Raw genomic sequence first — 20,464 nt, forward strand, 5'->3', positions numbered from 1 at the left:
CAACAAGTTCTCAGCATATGTGTCAACTCCTTCAAGACTGTTGGAAAACCATTCCAGGTGAAGCTGGTTGAGAGAATGCCATAAGTGTGCAAAGCTGTCATCAAGGCAAAGGGTGGCTATTTGAACAATCTCAAATATATTTGTATTTGTTTAACACTTTTATGGTTACTACATGATTCCATATATGTTATTTCTTAGTTTTGATGTCTTCACTATTATTCTACAATGTAGAAAATAGTAAAAATATAGAAAAATCGAATGAGTAGGTGTGTCCAAACTTCTGACTGGTACTGTAGAAATGTTTACAAGAGATTAATACTTAGCTAATGCTGTCCAATCAGACCCACATTCCTCCCCTCACTTCGCTCTACCACCCAGTCACTTACATGCCACTGAACTGCAGGCTGTAGGCGTCAGTCTGGTGGTGTGAGGCCAGGTAGTAGTAGTTGAACACTCGGATCCGGAACACAGTGGAGTAAACGCAGGTACACAGGAAGAAGATGGTGATGAAGCACGCCATCTAGTGGACAAAACAATAACCTTCACGTGAGAGACCTGACAACCTGCAATTTAATTATACATACACAACAGGAACCCACTGGATGTTGATATGATCAGATAAGATAACGTTGTTGGGAGCATGTATAGAGTGTGCAACTTTCTTTCTATAAAGATATTACCAGATACACCAATTAGTACAGTAGTACACTGGTAATTGCTTTCCATTGGCGTCTCACCTCGATGTACAAATAGTTGTAGTCTCTCTCAGCGAGCTGGATGAAGACAGCGAAGAGTGAGAGGACCGGGTGGATGCTGAAGAAGGTGCACTCAGACCACACCACACCCACAGAGAACAGAGACAGTACCACAGCCAGCAGCCGGTAGAACCACTGTCTCAGCAGGCACTCCCAGTACCACTCTGGAGAAGAACAACATATTAAACACATAAGCTCTCCAAGGATCTTAGAAATGGAGTAAAATCCCAAGTGAGGAGAGGAATGGAAGACACACAGTAGGGGTGTGACAATACCAGTATCGCAATATTTTTGTCCATGGTAAAAATGAAAACACAAAGCTAACCAAACACTTTGGTCCTTTAAATAACCTATTGAATGTAAAATATTGTGTGCTATAGCTTGGAAAATAAATAAATATGATTCTTGATGTCAACATAATGATGTTTGTTTCCAACATTAGGGCTGTTTTCCAAAGAAGTTAAATCTGCTTCGTGTTTTGTTTGTAGGTGTGAGTGAACCATCAGTTGTAGAGTTGACCCAGAAGGTGTGAACTGTGAGGAGCTGTGTGACCCACCTACAGTAGGAGTGTATAAGTATGGGCTGAGCCAGCTAGTTGGTTCTGTGGAGGGGAAGCTGTGGACAAACTGGTGGGCTGAGCTGGTCTCATTCTTGGCCACGTCCTCCAGGTGCATAGCCTGCTGCAGGAGGATCTGCCACTGGACATGGGTCCTGTTGTGCCTCTGCACTGCGTAGATCACCTGACCATTCACAAAGAACCACATCCTCAAATTAGGGTTTAGAGTAAATCCATTTGAATTCATTCACTTTTTGACAGCATCCCTTTTGATTTAAATAAAACTTTCCAAGTGGTCAGAAAGTGACTTTTTAGACCTAAATGCCAAAACAGAGGTGCTCAAAGTTGACCCATTTTGCATACCCAACCATACCATGAGACATCCATGACTTCATCACTGGAAAAGATAAACAGTTGAGTTTGATATAATTTAAAAGCTTACAAAACAGGGTTGTCAAACTATTTTTTTTATTTTTTATGTAATACAAATTATGACATTTAACCTTTAACGTAAATGATCTAAAAACGTGTAATCTCCGATGGAATAAAGGATGAGTGTCATTTCAATCATATAAATAAAAATCATAGAATGGACCTATCCCTTTAGACCACTGCAGTGTTGCTGGTACACCATTGAAATTGAAATTGTAACTTCTAATTCCTACCACAAAGATGGCCGCCAGTCCACCCACAGTCTCAACTTAAATGGTCATGTCTATTCTATTATCTATATTTATATAATTTCTATATTTTTCCTATGGATATTCCCATTCAAGTCAACATTCTCTGATGTGTGGACCTCCAACCATCTTTGAGGTACAATTTGAAAGTTGAAATGTAAATGTTATTCCTACACTACATAATAATAATAATAATAATAATAATAATAATAATAATAATAATATGCCATTTAGCAGACGCTTTTATCCAAAGCGACTTACAGTCATGCGTGCATAAATTTTTTGTGTATGGGTGGTCCCGGGGATCGAACCCACTACCTTGGCGTTACAAGCGCCGTGCTCTACCAGCTGAGCTACAGAGGATACACTATATGAACAAAAGTATGTGGATACCTGCTCGTCGAACATCTCATTCCAAAATCACGGTCATTAATATGGAGTTGGTCCCCCCTTTGTTGCTATAACAGCCTCCACTCTTCTGGGTAAGCTTTCCACTAGATGTTGGAACATTGCTGGGTGGACTAACTCATCCCAAAGGTGTTCGATGGGGTTGAGGTCAGGGCTCTGAGCAGGCCAGTCAAGTTCTTCCACACCGATCGACAAACCATTTCTGTATGGACCTCGCTTTGTGCACGAGGGCATTGTCATGCTGAAACAGGAAAGGGCCTTCACCAAACTTTTGCCACAAAGTTGGAAGCACAGAATCGTCTAGAACGTCATTGTATGCTGTAGCGTTAAGATTTCCCATCACTGGAACTAAGGGGCCTAGCCCAAACCATGAAAAACAGCCCCAGACCATTATTCTTCCTCCACCAAACTTTACAGTTGCCACTATGCATTCGGGCAGGTAGCGTTCGTTCTCCTGGCAGATGGTGCAAGATGGTGAAGCATGATTCATCACTCCAGAGAACGCGTTTCCACTGCTCCAGAGTCCAATGGCGGCGAGCTTTACACCACTCCAGCTGACGCTTGGTATTGCGCATGGTGATCTTAGGCTTGTGTGCGGCTGCTCGGCCATGGAAACCCATTTCATGAAGCTCCTGACAAACAGTTATTGTGCAGACGTTGCTTGCAGAGGCAGTTTGGAACTTGGTAGTGAGTGTTGCAACCGAGAGCAGACGATTTTTACGCTCTATGCGCTTCAGCACTCGGCGGTCCCGTTCTGTGAGCTTGTGTGACCTACCACTTCGCGGCTGAGCCGTTGTTGCTCCTAGACGTTTCCACTTCACAATAACAGCACATACAGTTGACTGGGGCAGCTCTAGCAGGGCAGAAATTTAACTAACTGACTTGTTGGAAAGGTGGCTCTTCAGTAAGGCCATTCTACTGCCAATGATTGTCTGTGAAGATTGCATGGCTGTGTGCTCGATTTTATACACCTGTCAGCAACGGATGTGGCTGAAATAGCAGAATGCACACATTTTAAGTGGTGTCCACATACTTTTGTATATATAGTGTATGTATGGAAGGTTTCGTTCAAATCAAAAGGGGTGCTGTCAAAAAGTGATTGAATTCAAATGGATGCACCCTATACAGAAGTCTGGATATAGTCAGCAAAATGACAAAGAAAACAATAAAATGTCTGCAAAATAAAACTGTCGACTAGCTAATACTGTGTACATTTCTTAATTTTACCTGTTTGTGAAGCTTCACCAGGTTCTTCTCACTAGGATAGGTGTTCTGTTTGTCATCAAAGTCCTCATAGTCATCCATGTTTCTGCCCATCTTCTCCTGGTACTCCACAGGGCACTAAGAGAGAAAACTCTGTTATGATCATAGTGATAGATAGAGGACTCTAGACCCCCATAATGGGACCTCTAGCTAAGTTTATGGTTAGGATCAACAAAGGCACTGGACTTTCTCATGCCACTCCACATTCCTCACTTGTTTAATCTTCCCTTTAAGCACATGGAGTGGAGAGAGTGCACACATCTCACTCAATAACATTGTGGGGTTGGGCTCCACATTCTTCACTAAGAATATGTCATTGTTTCTTTGTTTGTGAAGCTTTGTCCTTCTTTAATCTTACCTTTCTAAGAATAGTATCGATGTACTTCCTCAGTGGGTGGTTATACTTGATTGATTCTTGGACTTTTCTCACTTCCTAAAACAGATCCACAGCAAATAGAGAAGGACATCAATTAAAGTTTCTAAGAAACAGACCGCTATAATGTCTACATTTTGTAGTCAGAGCAGAAACCATTCCCTACCTCCATGACATCCTCTAGGTTCTCCTCTGCATCAGCCTTCTCTGTCATCAGCTTGGCTGCCTTGAAGTAGGTCTTGATGAGCAGGTGTCCCCGCCGCGAGGCGTTCCAATAGGAACGCGGAATCTCCACCAGGCCATAACCCAGCAACAGCACCAGCAGGAACAGGCCCCAGGTGTTGGCTGCAGTGATACCTATTGTCTGCAGCTCATACCTGGAGAGAGACAGGGGGACAGACCAAACCAAATTTAAGTGAGACGTACATGGTTCCTTCTAATTACCTTTCTATGTTAGTACTGTGTTGTGTAGAATACAATGTGTTGAAATGCTGAATGTTTTTTTTTTGTAGTCAACAGCCCACTTTCCAAACCTCAAGTCTAATTTGTCCATGTTGCTGTGCACTCACCAGGAGAGGTGCCACTGAGGGTGTACGGCCACATAGATAAGCAACGATCCAAAGATGAGCAGGTATGTCCCGTAATAAATGGCGTTCTCTATCAGTGCAGTCTTTATTTTCCCAGTGATGGAGAAGCCCCCCGAGCGTGCATACGATTGCATGAAGGGCAGAAGCAGCCTGCAAAGCCAACAAGATCTGGAGTAAGGCAGGTGTAGAGTGTGCTTTTTTGGTGTGTTTTAAGATAACATTTTTATTAGGGACAGAGGCAGATAGTTGACTTAGTAAGGAAGGTCGGTCTGTCTGTCTCTTAGTAAATCAGTCAAAATGAACAAACTTCGAGACCATTTCTGATCAGTAGTGTTTCCAGTACAATTAAATACAAGGCCAAACAGTGTCAAGCACTCACCAGGTGAGACACTGAGATGTCCAGTAAACAACCCTCCAGAACACAGGCATGATTCCATCCGGAATATAGCTCCATGGCTTGTAACACACCTTTGGAACACTGTCATGGAAAACATACAAACAGTGTTGATATGCAGTTAGCAAGGTCTGGGAACATTGAAGAAATCAACATCTGGAGGGGAATGAAATGACAAAAGCTGATGCTATTACCTACTGCTATACTGATGGTGACCTATTTAGGAGGAATCAAAAACATTGATACTGGAGCAAAGCACAAACGTTGATCTTCTTATTAAAACCCCAATGTTTGCCTTGTATAGACTATTAGGGTAATATGTCAGACTGTCAGGGAGAAAACACTGTACATAACTACAGTCAAGCAAAACTACACTGAAAAAAATAAAATATAAACGGAACATGTAAAGTGTTGGTCCCATGTTTCATGAGCTGAAATAAAAGATCCCAGAAATTTTCCAGATGCAAAAAAAGCTTATTTTGCTCAAATTTTGTGCACACATTTGTTTACATCCCTGTTAGTGAGCATTTCTCCTTTGCCAAGATAATCCATCCACCTGACAGGTGTGGCATATCAAGAAGCTGATTAAAGAACATGATCATTACACAGGTGCACCTTGTGCTGGGGACAATAAAAGGCCACACTAAAATGAGCAGTTTTGTCACACAACACAATGCCACAGATGTCTTGAGGGGTTGAGGGAGCGTGCAATTGACATGCTGACTGCAGGAATGTCCACCAGAGCTGTTGCCAGATAATTTAATGTTCATTTCTCTACCATAAGCCGCCTCCAACATCGTTTTAGAGAATTTAGCAGTACGTCCAACCGGCCTCAACTGCAGACCATGTGGATGCCGTTGTGGAGGCGAGCAGTTTGCTGATGTCAATGTTGTCAACAGAGTGCACCATGGTGGCGGTGGAGTTATGGTATGGGCAGGGATAAGCTACGGACAACGAACACAATTGCATTTTATCAATGGCAATTTGAATGCTCAAAAATACAGTGACGAGATCCTGATGCCCATTGTGTGACCAACAGATGCATATCTGTATTCCCAGTCATGTGAAATCCATAGATTAGGGTCTATTGAATTTATTTCAATTGACCTATTTTCTCATATGAACTGTAACTCCGTAAAATCAATGAAAATGTTGCATGTTGCGTTTCTATTTTTGTTCAGTATAAAAATGACCCGACGTACTTGACATTTCATGATGGGAAGAGAGTGGACTTTTAGCTGTTGCAAATGAATGTGTGACAGAAGATAAACAAAATCTGCCTGGTAATCTTATTTAGATCAGCTTCTGCAAAACCGGTTTGAGAAGACGGCTAAAACACGGTCTCATGTTTTGAATTACAGCAGTGGTTCCTGCCTTCTGCTTTCTGTCTAGGACCCTCTTCCCTGGTCGTTGGTAACTACTGCACATGCTAGTGTTTTGTTCAACCAAATCCTGACCTGTCATGTCATTCCCCTGAGTGCTGAACCTAATCCTATGACACGTGAACATATGATGACTTAGGCACTAACCTTTTAGTGGGTGTGGCCGTAGTTGCGTTTCCTGCAGTTTGATTGGAGAGCAGTGGGGTCACCGGGGATACGGAGGCATGTTCTTCATGATCAATCTTACATTGCTTGTAGATTGTCTGAAAGGTCCAAACAAACACACAGACAAAGGAAGATAAGTCCCTGAAAATTGTCAAAGACTCCAGCCACCGAAGTCATAGACTGTTCTCTCTGCTACCGCACGGCAAGTGGTATCGATGCACCAAGTCTGGAACCAACAGGACCCTGAACAGCTTCTACCCCCAATCCATAAGACTGTTAAATAGTTTAGTTAAATAGTTTAGTTAAATACCTACCAGGACTATCTGCATTTACCCTTTAGGTGCCTTTTGGCAAACACCAAGCGGGCTGTCATGTGCCTTTTACTGAGGAGTGGCTTCCGTCTGACCACTCTACCATAAAGGCCTGATTGGTGGAGTGCTGCAGAGATGGTTGTCCTTCTGGAAGGTTCTCCCATCTCCACAGAGGAACTCTAGAGCTCTGTCAGAGTGACCATTGGGTTCTTAGTCACCTCCTTGACCAAGGCCCTTCTCCCCCGATTGCTCCGTTTGGCCGGGTGGCCAGCTCTAGGAAGGGTCTTGGTGGTTCCAAACTTCTTCCATTTAAGTATGATGGAGGGCACTGTGTTCTTGGGGCCCTTCAATGCTGCAGAAATGTTTTGGTACTCTTCCCCAGATCTGTGCCTCGACCCAATCCTGTCTCTGAGCTCTACGGACAATTCCTTCGACCTCATGGCTTGGTTTTTGCTGTGATATGCACTGTCAACTTTGGGACTTTTTATATACAGTTGTGTGCCTTTCCAAATCATGTCCAATCAATTGAATTTACCACAGGTAGAATAAGGTATTTCTGTTTTTTATTTGTAGTAAATTTGCTAGAATTTCTAAAAAGCTGTTTTCGCTTTGTCATTATGGGGTATTGTGTGTAGATTGCTGAGGATTTATATTTATTTAATCCATTTTAGAATAAGGCTATAACGTAACAAAATGTGGAAGAAGTCAAGGGGTCTGAATACTTTCTGAAGGCACTTAAGTGGGGAAAAAAGTATTTAGTCAGCCACCAATTGTGCAAGTTCTCCCACTTAAAAATATGAGAGAGGCCTGTAATTTTCATCATAGGTACACGTCAACTATGACAGACAAATTGAGGAAAAAATATCCAGAAAATCACATTGTAGGATTTTTAATGAATTTATTTGCAAATTATGGTGGAAAATAAGTATTTGGTCACTTACAAACAAGCAAGATTTCTGGCTCTCACAGACCTGTAACAACTTCTTTAAGAGGCTCCTCTGTCCTCCACTCGTTACCTGTATTAAATGGCACCTGTTTGAACTTGTTATCAGTATAAAAGACACCTGTCCACAACCTCAAACAGTCACACTCCAAACTCCACTATGGCAAAGACCAAAGAGCTGTCAAAGGACACCAGAAACAAAATTGTAGACCTGCACCAGGCTGGGAAGACTGAATCTGCAATAGGTAAGCAGCTTGGTTTGAAGAAATCAACTGTGGGAGCAATTATTAGGAAATTGAAGACATACAAGACCACTGATAATCTCCCTCGATCTGGGGCTCCACGCAAGATCTCACCCCGTGGGGTCAAAATGATCAAAAGAACGGTGAGCAAAAATCCCAGAACCACACGGGGGGACCTAGTGAATGACCTGCAGAGAGCTGGGACCAAAGTAACAAAGCCTACCATCAGTAACACACTACGCCGCCAGGGACTCATATCCTGCAGTGCTAGACGTGTCCCCCTGCTTAAGCCAGTACATGTCCAGGCCCGTCTGAAGTTTGCTAGAGTGCATTTGGATGATCCAGAAGAGGATTGGGAGAATGTCATATGGTCAGATGAAACCAAAATAGAACTTTTTGGTAAAAACTCAACTCGTCGTGTTTGGAGGACAAAGAATGCTGAGTTGCATCCAAAGAACACATTTACATTTTAGTCATTTAGCAGACGCTCTTATCCAGAGCGACTTACAGTTAGTGCATACATTATTTTTTATTTTTTCATACCCCCTGTGGGAATCGAACCCACAACCCTGGCGTTGCAAACGCCATGCTCTACCAACTGAGCTACATCCCTGACGGCCATTCCCTCCCCTACCCTGGACGACGCTGGGCCAAATGCGCGCCGCCCCAACACCATACCTACTGTGAAGCATGGGGGTGGAAACATCATGCTTTGGGGCTGTTTTTCTGCAAAGGGACCAGGACGACTGATCCGTGTAAAGGAAAGAATGAATGGGGCCATGTATCATGAGATTTTGAGTGAAAACCTCCTTCCATCAGCAAGGGCATTGAAGATGAAACGTGGCTGGGTCTTTCAGCATGACAATGATCCCAAACACACCGCCCGGGCAACGAAGGAGTGGCTTCGTAAGAAGCATTTCAAGGTCCTGGAGTGGCCTAGCCAGTCTCCAGATCTCAACCCCATAGAAAATCTTTGGAGGGAGTTGAAAGTCCGTGTTGCCCAGCGACAGCCCCAAAACATCACTGCTCTAGAGGAGATCTGCATGGAGGAATGGGCCAAAATACCAGCAACAGTGTGTGAAAACCTTGTGAAGACTTACAGAAAACGTTTGACCTGTGTCATTGCCAACAAAGGGTATATAACAAAGTATTGAGAAACTTTTGTTATTGACCAAATACTTATTTTCCACCATAATTTGCAAATAAATTCATTAAAAATCCTACAATGTGATTTTCTGGATTTTTTTTCTCATTTTGTCTGTCATAGTTTACGTGTACCTATGATGAAAATTACAGGCCTCTCTCATCTTTTTAAGTGGGAGAACTTGCACAATTGGTGGCTGACTAAATACTTTTTTCCCCCACTGTATCTACCTCAATGACTGGAACGAATTGCAAAAATCTCTGAAGCTGGAGACTCTTATCTCCCTCACTAACTTTAAGCATCAGTTGTCAGAGCACCTTACCGATCACTGCACCTGTACACAGCCCATCTGAAATTAGCCTACCCAAGTACCTCATCCCTATGTTGTTATTTATTTTGCTCTTTTGCACCCCAGTATCTCTATTTGCACATCATCTCTTGCACATCTAGCATTCCAGTGTTAATACTAATTGTAATTATTTTTGCACTATAGCCTATTTATTGCCTTACCTCCATAACTTGCTACATTTACACACACTGTATATATATATATATGTTTTTTTTTTACCCCATATGTAACTCTGTGTTGTTGTTTTTATCGCACTACTTTGCTTTATCTTGGCCAGGTCGCAGTTGTAAATGAGAACTTGTTCTCAACTGGCTTACCTGGTTAAATAAAGGTGAAATGTTTTTTATCGTTACTCATTGTGTATCTATTATTACTTTTATTATTATGTGTTTTACTTTTCTATTATTTCTCTATTTTCTTTCTCTCTGCATTGTTGGAAAGGGCCCGTAAGTAAGCATTTCACTGTTAATGCACACCTGTTGTTTTATGAAGCATGTGACGAATAACATTTGATTTGATATCAGAAAGGTCTGCAAACACACAGACACACCAAGTTACGGGTCACCATTTTCATCCAAGTTAGGAGTTTCTTGAAAAAGGGAATGGATAAGATGGAGCTTTGGTGGTGAATGAGGGCAATAGTACTAACCGTACTGATGTCCAGAGGAAGAATGAAGACGATGAGGAAACACAGGTACCAGGCCAGCAAGGTGCCAAACAGCACCATCCTCTGCTGCTTACGGAAGTCTGCATAGCGATGCAGCAGGAACAGAGCCAGGAAGAACACCACCACTATCTCAATGCCCAGCGCAGCTCCACTCATCCTGACTGCCTCTCTTATCGCTCTCACACCAGGAAGACTGTCACTGAAAAGAGAGAAATCCTTCAAATAAATCCCAAGACTATTCTATAGATGGGTGTAAAAGAGAAATTCACATCAAAGTAATATTGCATGGTATACACAAATATGTTTATGTACTCCTAAGAGAGACATCAACCAATATCTCTTATTTTGAGCGGTTTCAGGCAGAGCATAATTCTCACTGAGTGACACACACTCCCCTCCCCTTCACTCAATTCCTTGAGATAATAATGAGCCCATTTTCATTGGCTTTCAAAGACATGAGTATGCTCCTACAAAAGACCTGCTGGTCTGTCCGAGCCTGAAAGGGTCTTTGTTTTCTTCCTTTAGAGCATGATTAAATGAGAATGGGAACGTTCTGCTCTACATAAAACAAAAGTTTACAAAAACAAAGAATGGCATGAATGAATATATGATTGTGGTAAAACAATGTCATAATATAAGCCATTGTAGGACTAGCTAATTGGCAATGGGGGTATGTGTGTGAGTGAGAGAGAGAGAGAGAGAGAGAGAGAGAGACAGAGAGACAGACAGAGACAGAGAGACAGTTGGGTCATTACAGTAAGTAAAACATGTTTAAGCCCATGTAAGAATTCACTCAAGTTAATTGAGCAAAGACAGCGCCACCTTGCCTGCTACGGTAACCCCCACAACGTATTTAGCTGGTTTGGTAGTTTAATCAATAACAAACGAGCAAAGACGCTTTCACACTTGTTAAACAAAAAAATGAATCTAATTTCACAGGCTAATGCTTCATTTGCCTTGGATGTTTTTACCGCGTTTTGGGCCCCGTCGAAATAATACTTAATAGCAACAAACGACCTATCAGAAATGCTAGCAAGCTAACATAAGCGAACCATACTCGCGCACAAACTGTGTTGCTAGTACGCTTAATTATCTCACCACTCGACCGTTAGGATTCCAGCAAAAATCACAGTACTACAGTTATGATATTGTAAAATACAGCTACTGTGTACCATGGAAGAATTAGCGTCACGTTCTTCCTGGTCTGCGTAATGGCAGCTGGGGATGATGGGTAGTGTATGCGTTTCTAAAAGATTAGCGCTATCCGGGATCCTTGAGACTTGCCTTGCCTGGCTCCCTTGGCCTTTTATCAATTAGATGGGCTCACCTCCTCCGTCCTCTCTCGCCTCCTTTTGATTATGGTCAAAATTAATCGAGGAGAGTCGTCGAAGAGAGTGAACGTGGATGAAAATGCGCTTGCTTGAAATGATATGGTCCTTCTCTACTCGTAAATCATTAGGCAGATTGTGTTTACAGGGGTGGATCCCAAAATAAATGTGTAAAGTGATCAAAACTAATTAAGTTAGTTGTGCAAGACATTTTATAGATAAAACAATAAGTAGCATTATTTTTGAACGTGTGCGTGTTTTTCTCCTCTGACAAAGCAAAAGCTGATTCAACGGGGGTGTAGGATACACATGAGTATCTGAGTATCCTCGATGAAATGTGGCTATGGTATCAAGGAGGGGAGGACACTCCCGTTAGCCTACTGACGAATTGACACACTCCTCGACCACACGACCTTATCAGCTTCCAAGTTATGGAGGAGAAAGGATGGTCTTTTTGTCAAATGAGAAAACCCCCTTGCTCTAACCAAACGCCACGCCCACAGACATTTTTTCTCTGCAATGAGTCTGGATCTGAGTATCTCCCTGACCCTTCACCGAACGCCAACACATTCGAGGCCGTCTGATTGGTCAGAAATCGATGAGTCGGGCCAGGGCCTGAACACACATGGGTAAAGCAGTGGTTTGAAAATGTGTCATTGTCTTTGATACTCTGATTGGTTATGACTTTGTTTTGTACAACGCCCCTCGTCAACACAAACGACATCAACGATGGCAGTCTCAGACTAAAGTATACTGAACAAAAATATAAACGCAACATGCAACAATTTCAAAGATTTTGCTGAGTTACAGTTCATATAAGGAAATCAGTCAATTGAAATGAATTCATTAGGCCCTAACCTATGGATTTCACATGACTGGACAGGGGCGCAGCCATAGATGGGCCTGGGAGGGCATAGGTCCACCCACTTGGGAGCCAGGCCCAGCCAATCAGAATGAGTTTTCCCCACAAAAGGGCTTTACTACAGACAGAAATACTCCTCCGCACCCCCCACCCCCCTCTGACGATCCCGCAGGTGAAGAAGCCGGATGTGGAGGTCCTGGGCTGGCGTGGTTACACGTGGTCTGCGGTTGTGAAGCCGGTTGGACATACTGCCAAATTCTCTAAAACAACGTTGGAGGTGGCTAATGGTAGAGAAATTAACATTCAATTCTCTGGCAACAGCTCTGTTGAACATTCCTGTAGTCAGCATGCCAATTGCACGCTCCCTCAAAACTTGCGACATCTGTGGCATTGTGTTGTGTGACATTTTAGAGTGGCCTTTTATTGTCCCCAGCACAAGGTGCACCTGTGTAATGATCATGCTGTTTAATCAGCTTCTTGATATGCCACAGCTGTAAGGTGGATGGATTATCTTGACAAAGGATAAAATACTCACTAACAGGGATGTAAGAAACTCCTAACTTGGATATTTTAAATAAATAATATTTTTGTGCGTATGGAAAGTTTCTGGGATCTTTTATTTCAACTCATAAAACATGGGTCCAACACTTTACATGTGTTTATATTTTTGTTCAGTGTATGTAGCGAACAACAGAGCAGCGGAAGGACAACCCGTGAACTGGGGGATTTTACGTGTTGTCTTTCCCAGCCTCCCTTGCAGGTTCACTGCGTGCAGATCTGTAGTTAGGGGACGGTCATGAGTCACAAGATGGCGGGTAGGCCTGAATGGATGTCAGACTAATAGATGGAGTCAGGGGAACCCATTGAGGTTGGTAAGATGGCGAGCAGGGGAAAAAAATGAATAAAGTGGAACATATTAAGAGTAAATATGGAGTGCTGCAGAAGGAAATTGAACATGACGAGAGTGAGGATGAACTAACTGCGGTTGCAGATGCGGTGAAGACCGCCAAGTTTGAGCCTCGTCCCGATGGTGATAAAGATGTTTTTTTGCCCAGTGGGAGTGAGATGTTTGGAGAGAATGGATCCTTGCCTTCTGGCTGTTCCATATGTGGTGTCAGGTTGGGTGGAGAAGAGGTTGGGAAATGTTGGGTCGGTGATTCAAAGTGGAATCGTGTTGATTTTCTGCGTTTCTGCCGTCCAGAGGGAGCATGCGCTCCGCACCATGCGACTGGGGACAAGAACTGTGACTCTCCGGAGCAGGGCGCCATTGAAAGGAGTTTCAAGCAGACCACCATAGTCCCCGTGCCCAAGGACACCAAGATAACCTGCCTAAATGACTACCGACCCGTAGCACTGACATCTGTAGCCATGAAGTGCTTTGAAAGGCTGGTCATGGCTCACATCAACACCATTATCCCAGAAACCCTAGACCCACTCCAATTTGCATACCGCCCCAACAGATCCACAGATGATGCAATCTCTATTGCACTCCACACTGCCCTTTCCCACCTGGACAAGAGGAACACCTACGTGAGAATGCTATTCATTGACTACAGCTCAGCATTCAACACCATAGTGCCCTCAAAGCTCATCACTAAGCTAAGGACCCTGGGACTAAACACCTCCCTCTGCAACTGGATCCTGGACTTCCTGACGGGCCGCCCCCAGGTAGTAAGGGTAGGTAACAACACATCTGCCACAATGATCCTCAACACGGGGGCCCCTCAGGGGTGCATGCTCAGTCCCCTCCTGTACTCCCTGTTCACCCATGACTGCATGGCCAGGCACGACTCCAACACCATCATTAAGTTTGCAGACGACACAACAGTGGTAGGCCTGATCACCGACAACGATGAGACAGCCTATAGGGAGGAGGTTAGAGACCTGGCCGTGTGGTGCCAGGATAACAACCTATCCCTCAACATGACCAAGACAAAGGAGATGATTGTGGACTACAGGAAAAAAAAGAGGACTGAGCACGCCCCCATTCTCATCGACAGGGCTGTAGTGGAACAGGTTGAGAGCTTCAAGTTCCTTGGTGTCCACATCACCAACGAACTATCATGGTCCAAACACACCAAGACAGTCGTGAAGAGGGCATGAAAAAGCCTATTCCCCCTCAAGAGACTGAAAAGATTTGGCATGGGTCCTCAGATCCTCAAAAAATTCTACAGCTGCACCATCGAGAGCATCCTGACTGGTTGCATCACCGCCTGGTATGGCAACTGCTTGACCTCTGACCGCAAGGCACTACAGAGGGTAGTGCGTACGGCCCAGTACATCACTGGGGCCAAGCTTCCTGCCATCCAGGACCTCTATACCAGGCGGTGTCAGAGGAAGGCCCTCAAAATTGTCAAAGACTCCAGCCACCCTAGTCATAGACTGTTCTCTCTGCTACCGCACGGCAAGCGGTACCGGAGTGCCAAGTCTAGGTCCAAAATACTTCTCAACAGCTTCTACCCCCAAGCCATAAGACTCCTGAACAGCTAATCATGGCTACCCGGACTATTTGCACTGCCCCCCCACCCCATCTTTTTACGCTGCTGCTACTCTGTTAATTATTTATGCATAGTCACTTTAACTCTACCCACATGTACATATTACTTCAACTACCTCAACTAGCCGGTGCCCCCGCACATTGACTCTGCACCGGTACCCCCCTGTATTATAGCCTCCCTACTGTTATTTAATTTTACTTCTGCTCTTTTTTTCTCAACACTTTTTTGTTGTTGTTTTATTTACTTTTTTATAAAAAATGAATGCACTGTTGGTTAAGGGCTGTAAGTAAGCATTTCACTGTAATGTCTGCACCTGTTGTATTCGGCGCATGTGGCCAATAAAATTTGATTTGATTTGATAACTGGAGTGGTGTTAAGTGTTGAGGAGGGCCAACTAAAGTTGAAGATTCCCGGTATCTGTGACGCCAGCCGTTTGGTGCGATGTAGACCCGGGAGAGAGTGTGGTGAAACAGAGAAGACACTGTCTGTACTATTGAGTTCCGATGCAGAGTTTATACCAGATAAAGTCAAGTTAGGATGTGTCCGTTTTTGTCCCAAATCCATTACAGTGTTTTAGGTGTCAAGCTTATGGTCATGTGGCAGCAGTGTGTAGGAGGGAGATTCCTAGATGTGAGAAATGTGCAGGAGGACATGAGACAAAGGAATGTGTAGTTTCGGTGGAAAAAGTTGTGTGTGGAAACTGTAGGGTACCCATGGTGCTGGAGATCAGAGGTGTCCGGTGAGAGAAAGGCAGGTTGAAGTTGCCATGATCAGAGTAGTGCAGAAGGTGTCGTATGCTGAGGGAGTGAAGAGAGTAGTAGAGGAAGATGGGTCCAGGGTAAGGGATCCTAAGAGGATCCCTGTGAGTAGGCCGAGGTCAATAGAGAGCGATAGGAATAACATGACCTTCACTAAGGTTGTTTTTTTGGCGTTCATGGCCATGGATGTCAACTGTACTGCAGGAAGGGATAGATGTTGTGGTGGCAGCTGCAGAGAAGGACTTATTGTACGAGATTTTACTGCAGAAGAGTTACAAGGTGTTTTAAACAATAGTGTCCCGTCCTCTCAGGCTGCTGGCCTGGTGTAGGATCAGATAGGGCCAAAGTAGTGGAATAGTGATGAGGTTTTAATGGGTGTAGGGTTAGTTGGTAGGGCAATTTTTTCACAAAGTGTAATGAATTCATACTACAGAATAGTAGGCTGATACACAGCCAATACAGTAGGTGGCGGCATGCACCTATACATTTTTTAAAATGAAAGAATACCAAAGGATAAGAAGAAGAGCAGCGGAATTAGGCATCAGGCTAGGAAGTCCTCATCCTAAACCTTACCCTAACCTTAACCATAACCATTACCTAACCTTAAGCATTTTAAATGTTAACTTCAATCCCAAGGATTTGTAATAGCAAGGACCATTTCCAAATTGTTTTGTAGCAAACAATGGGTGTGTTCGAGCAGTAAACCTAAAAGCGTCCGCATACATAGGTTCGGTTTGCTCCTAGCCAAACTCGGCTTGGCGAAGCGTCCGTCTGTGCTGTCATACTCCCTAAAGACCTTCGCTTGAAAAACAAGAAAAAAGTGGCAAGATTACCGTTGTTTGTCCCTCGTCTTGAGCCGCTGTAGCAACAACATAACCAGAAACACTTCCAAAATAATCCGAATTAATATAAGATAAATCAAGAAATCTGTCATTAATTTTGACGTTTTTGCCGAGGAGGTCTTAGTCGAGCAATTTTACATCTAGCTAAGATGTTTGGGGCAGTATTTCTCAGGTGAATTTTTCAAAACATAAAAACAAGTAATCTCGTTGCATGACAACAAACTAGGAGTAGTACCCTTGACCAATCACTGACGAAGGAGCGCAGACTTCGGCGTCCAAACTTTGACTTGCCTCATGTAGCCTAGCGGTTAAGAGCATTGGGCCAGTAACCGAAAGGTCACTGATTCGAATCCCTGAGCAGACTAGGTGAAAACCCTGTCGATGTGCCCTCTTAAGGCTCTTAACCCTAATTGCTCCTGTAAGTCGCTCTGGATAAGAGCGTCTGCTAAATGACTAAAATGAAGAAAAAAACAGGTGCATCCTGTTTCCATTGATCATCCTTTTCAGCGGCAGCGACTGGGAAACTAGTCAGGATTGAGAGCCCAGCCAGAGCCCGGACTTGAACCCGATCGAACATCTCTGGAGAGACCGGGAAAATCAAATCAAATCAAATTTTATTGGTCACATGCGCCGAATACAACAGGTGCAGACATTGCAGTGAAATGCTTACTTACAGCCCTTAACCAACAGTGCATTTATTTTAAACAAAAGTAAGAATAAAACAACAACAACAAAAAAGTGTTGAGAAAAAAAGAGCAGAAGTAAAATAAAGTGACAGTAAGGAGGCTATATATACAGTAAAATAAAGTGACAGTAGGGAGGCTATATATACAGGGGGGTACCGTTGCAGAGTCAATGTGCGGGGGCACCGGCTAGTTGAGGTAGTTGAGGTAATATGTACATGTGGGTAGAGTTAAAGTGACTATGCATAAATACTTAGAGTAGCAGCAGCGTAAAAAGGATGGGGTGGGGGGGCAGTGCAAATAGTCCGGGTAGCCATGATTAGCTGTTCAGGAGTCTTATGGCTTGGGGGTAGAAGCTGTTGAGAAGTCTTTTGGACCTAGACTTGGCACTCCGGTACCGCTTGCCGTGCGGTAGCAGAGAGAACAGTCTATGACTAGGGTGGCTGGAGTCTTTGACAATTTTGAGGGCCTTCCTCTGACACCGCCTGGTATAGAGGTCCTGGATGGCAGGGAGCTTTGCCCCAGTGATGTACTGGGCCGTACGCACTACCCTCTGTAGTGCCTTGCGGTCAGAGGCCAAGCAGTTGCCATACCAGGTGGTGATGCAACCAGTCAGGATGCTCTCGATGGTGCAGCTGTAGAATTTTTTGAGGATCTGAGGACGCATGCCAAATCTTTTTAGTCTCCTGAGGGGGAATAGGCTTTGTCGTGCCCTCTTCACGACTGTCTTGGTGTGTTTGGACCATGATAGTTCGTTGGTGATGTGGACACCAAGGAACTTGAAGCTCTCAACCTGTTCCACTACAGCCCCATCGATGAGAATGGGGGCGTGCTCAGTCCTCTTTTTTTTCCTGTAGTCCACAATCATCTCCTTTGTCTTGGTCACGTTGAGGGAGAGGTTGTTGTCCTGGCACCACACGGCCAGATCTCTGACCTCCTCCCTATAGGCTGTCTCATCGTTGTCGGTGATCAGGCCTACCACTGTTGTGTCGTCGGCAAACTTAATGATGGTGTTGGAGTCGTGCCTGGCCATGCAGTCATGGGTGAACAGAGAGTACAGGAGGGGACTGAGCACGCACCCCTGAGGGGCCCCCGTGTTGAGGATCAGTGTGGCAGATGTGTTGTTACCTACCCTTACAAAAATAGCTGTGCAGCGACGCTCCGCATCCAACCTGACAGAGCTTGAGAGGATCTGCAGAGAAGAATGGGAGAAACTCCCCAAATACAAGTGTGCCAAGCCTGTAGCGTCATACCCAAGAAGACTCCAGGCTGTAATCGCTGCCAAAGGTGCTTCAACAAAGTACTGAGTAAAGGGTCTGAATACTTATGTAAATGTGATATTTCAGTTGTTGTTTTTTCATAAATGTGCAAACATTTCTAAAAACCTGTTTTTGCTTTGTCATTATGGGGTATTGTGTGTAGATTGATGAGGGGAAAAAAAAACAATTTTATCAAATTTAGAATAAGGCTGTAACTTCAAATGTGGGAAAAAGTGAAAGGGTCTGAATACTTTCCGAATACACATCTACATCTGTGATTAAATGGTCGCAAACACAGATTATCCATTATATTGACCAGACACTCTAGTTGCCGCTTTAACAACGAAAATAAATGTATTCTAAAATGGAAGGCAGTCGGGAGAAGGCAAGATCAGGTGGGACCATTCTAGCTAATGAGAGGGCAGATACGCGTGTGAACAACAGGCACAAAGGTTTCCACTAGTTACCACAGCCACAAAAAAAAGAAATTACATAACATGAAATACAAATGTGCGTTTTGGTTTTATTTCAAGGTTAGGTTAAAAATCACATTTTAAGCAATTGTAGAAATGGGCGGGGTTCACTTCCTTGACAGCTTCCTTCACAACAGCTCTGCTCAGCGAAGGGCAAGACGTATAAATGCCCTGACTTCTGCAGAGGCTGTATCACTGCAGAGGACATATTGACCATGCAGAGCCTATTATGGTATAATGGAGGCCCTCAAACAAACGTTAGAGGTGCATGCCGCCACCTACTGGTCAATCACAGTTTACAGACTTTAGAAAAAAATAATATAATAATCCTACCTAATCCTGTACTACTAAGAAAATAAAAAAGAGCCCTACTAACTTCTAACAACCCTCCCCCATCCCCAAAATCCCCAAACGTTGTAAAGAAGGAAAATAAACAGAGATGATTCTGAAATTAAAATCACACAACATGTGTGAAATCAGCCACTATGATTATCATTTCAGGTCAGGAGCTAATAGGCCTATCCATAGTGGTGGGAAGTACGGGTGCTGAGGGTGCTGCAGCATCCCCTGAAAAATCAGGATTACAACAACAACAACAAAATCACGAAAGTAGTGCACTGGGCCTTTACTAGTCCTGTATTAGCCGACCAGTATAGCAGTCTGTAGCGCTAACCAAAAAATGTGTTCCCACAGTCCTAGAAAAAAATCACAGCACCCCCCAAACTACTTCTGGCAGCTATGGGCCTATCCTAGCCTAACAATTGTAGGTAATATATTTCAGTGACTCCTTTCCATAGACAAAGTTAATCCTGTCATGACAATACACTTTGTCCACACTGGGTCACCATTGTACAGTGAATGACAGTGAGAACAGTAACAAGGTGCATGACTAGGTATCCCCCTTTCCCTTTCCAATACTTTTTTGAATATATATATTCAATCCATTGTCTACCTAAAACTAGTGTTTTATCACTACACCCCTTCCCATGTATCCCTGTCATTTGTTTTCATCAAGGCCACCAAGGCCCATGCAGGTTATTGCTACAGAGGGGCTATTTTAGGCTCACAGTCTGACAAGTTCAAAGTCTACCTCTGCAGACCACCAGTGCAGATGTTTGGCTTATCACAAACCTTGCCCTCTCCTTCGTCAACTTCACCAGGCTGGTAGTGGTCTTGGTCGATGCGGAAAAAGCTTTTGACCGTGTCGACTGGGAGTGACTACCTAACAGCTGCCCTTCATAGATTTGGCTTTATTCCCAAATTCATTGCATGGATCCTCAGGGCGGGCTTAGAGCAGAAAGTCTCACTATATGCGGACAACCTCCTTTTGTTTATTTCCAACCCTGATAATTCATTACTAGTCTGGTTGACACGACTCACGTGACTCCCAGCGCAGGGAGAACTGTGACCACACGGGTCTGGAAAGGAGGACGTTTGTTAATGCAATATTCGCTCAGAAATTGTGAGACAAGTTTAATTGGTTCTCGCCTGTTTTTTATTTTTATTTTTTCAAATGAGAGCCAACAAGTAAAAGCACAGCCC

General features: G+C 43.8%; 1 protein-coding gene across 3 annotated transcripts in view; it reads right to left on the reverse strand.

Moving 5' to 3' along the window:
• Positions 1-20,182, reverse strand: part of LOC311135618 (G-protein coupled receptor-associated protein LMBRD2B-like) — a 28,002-nt gene extending 7,820 nt beyond the window's left edge. Inside the window, exons 1-11 of one of the 3 annotated variants that reach the window (XM_084169635.1) lie at positions 20,054-20,182; positions 10,202-10,418; positions 6,546-6,661; positions 5,002-5,100; positions 4,605-4,772; positions 4,202-4,412; positions 4,021-4,095; positions 3,627-3,740; positions 1,312-1,495; positions 738-919; positions 387-520 (exon numbers count right to left, since the gene is read on the reverse strand). In XM_084169635.1, coding sequence (XP_084025761.1) covers positions 387-520; positions 738-919; positions 1,312-1,495; positions 3,627-3,740; positions 4,021-4,095; positions 4,202-4,412; positions 4,605-4,772; positions 5,002-5,100; positions 6,546-6,661; positions 10,202-10,375 — 1,457 coding nt within the window. In that variant the 5' untranslated portion in view covers positions 10,376-10,418; positions 20,054-20,182. The other 2 variants (XM_084169634.1, XM_084169636.1) reach the window with 2 other exon arrangements.
• Between the last annotated feature and the right edge of the window lie 282 nt (positions 20,183-20,464).

Source organism: Coregonus lavaretus (assembly GCF_964263955.1).
Source record: "Coregonus lavaretus genome assembly, chromosome: 10".
NCBI classification, from domain to species: domain Eukaryota; kingdom Metazoa; phylum Chordata; class Actinopteri; order Salmoniformes; family Salmonidae; genus Coregonus; species Coregonus lavaretus.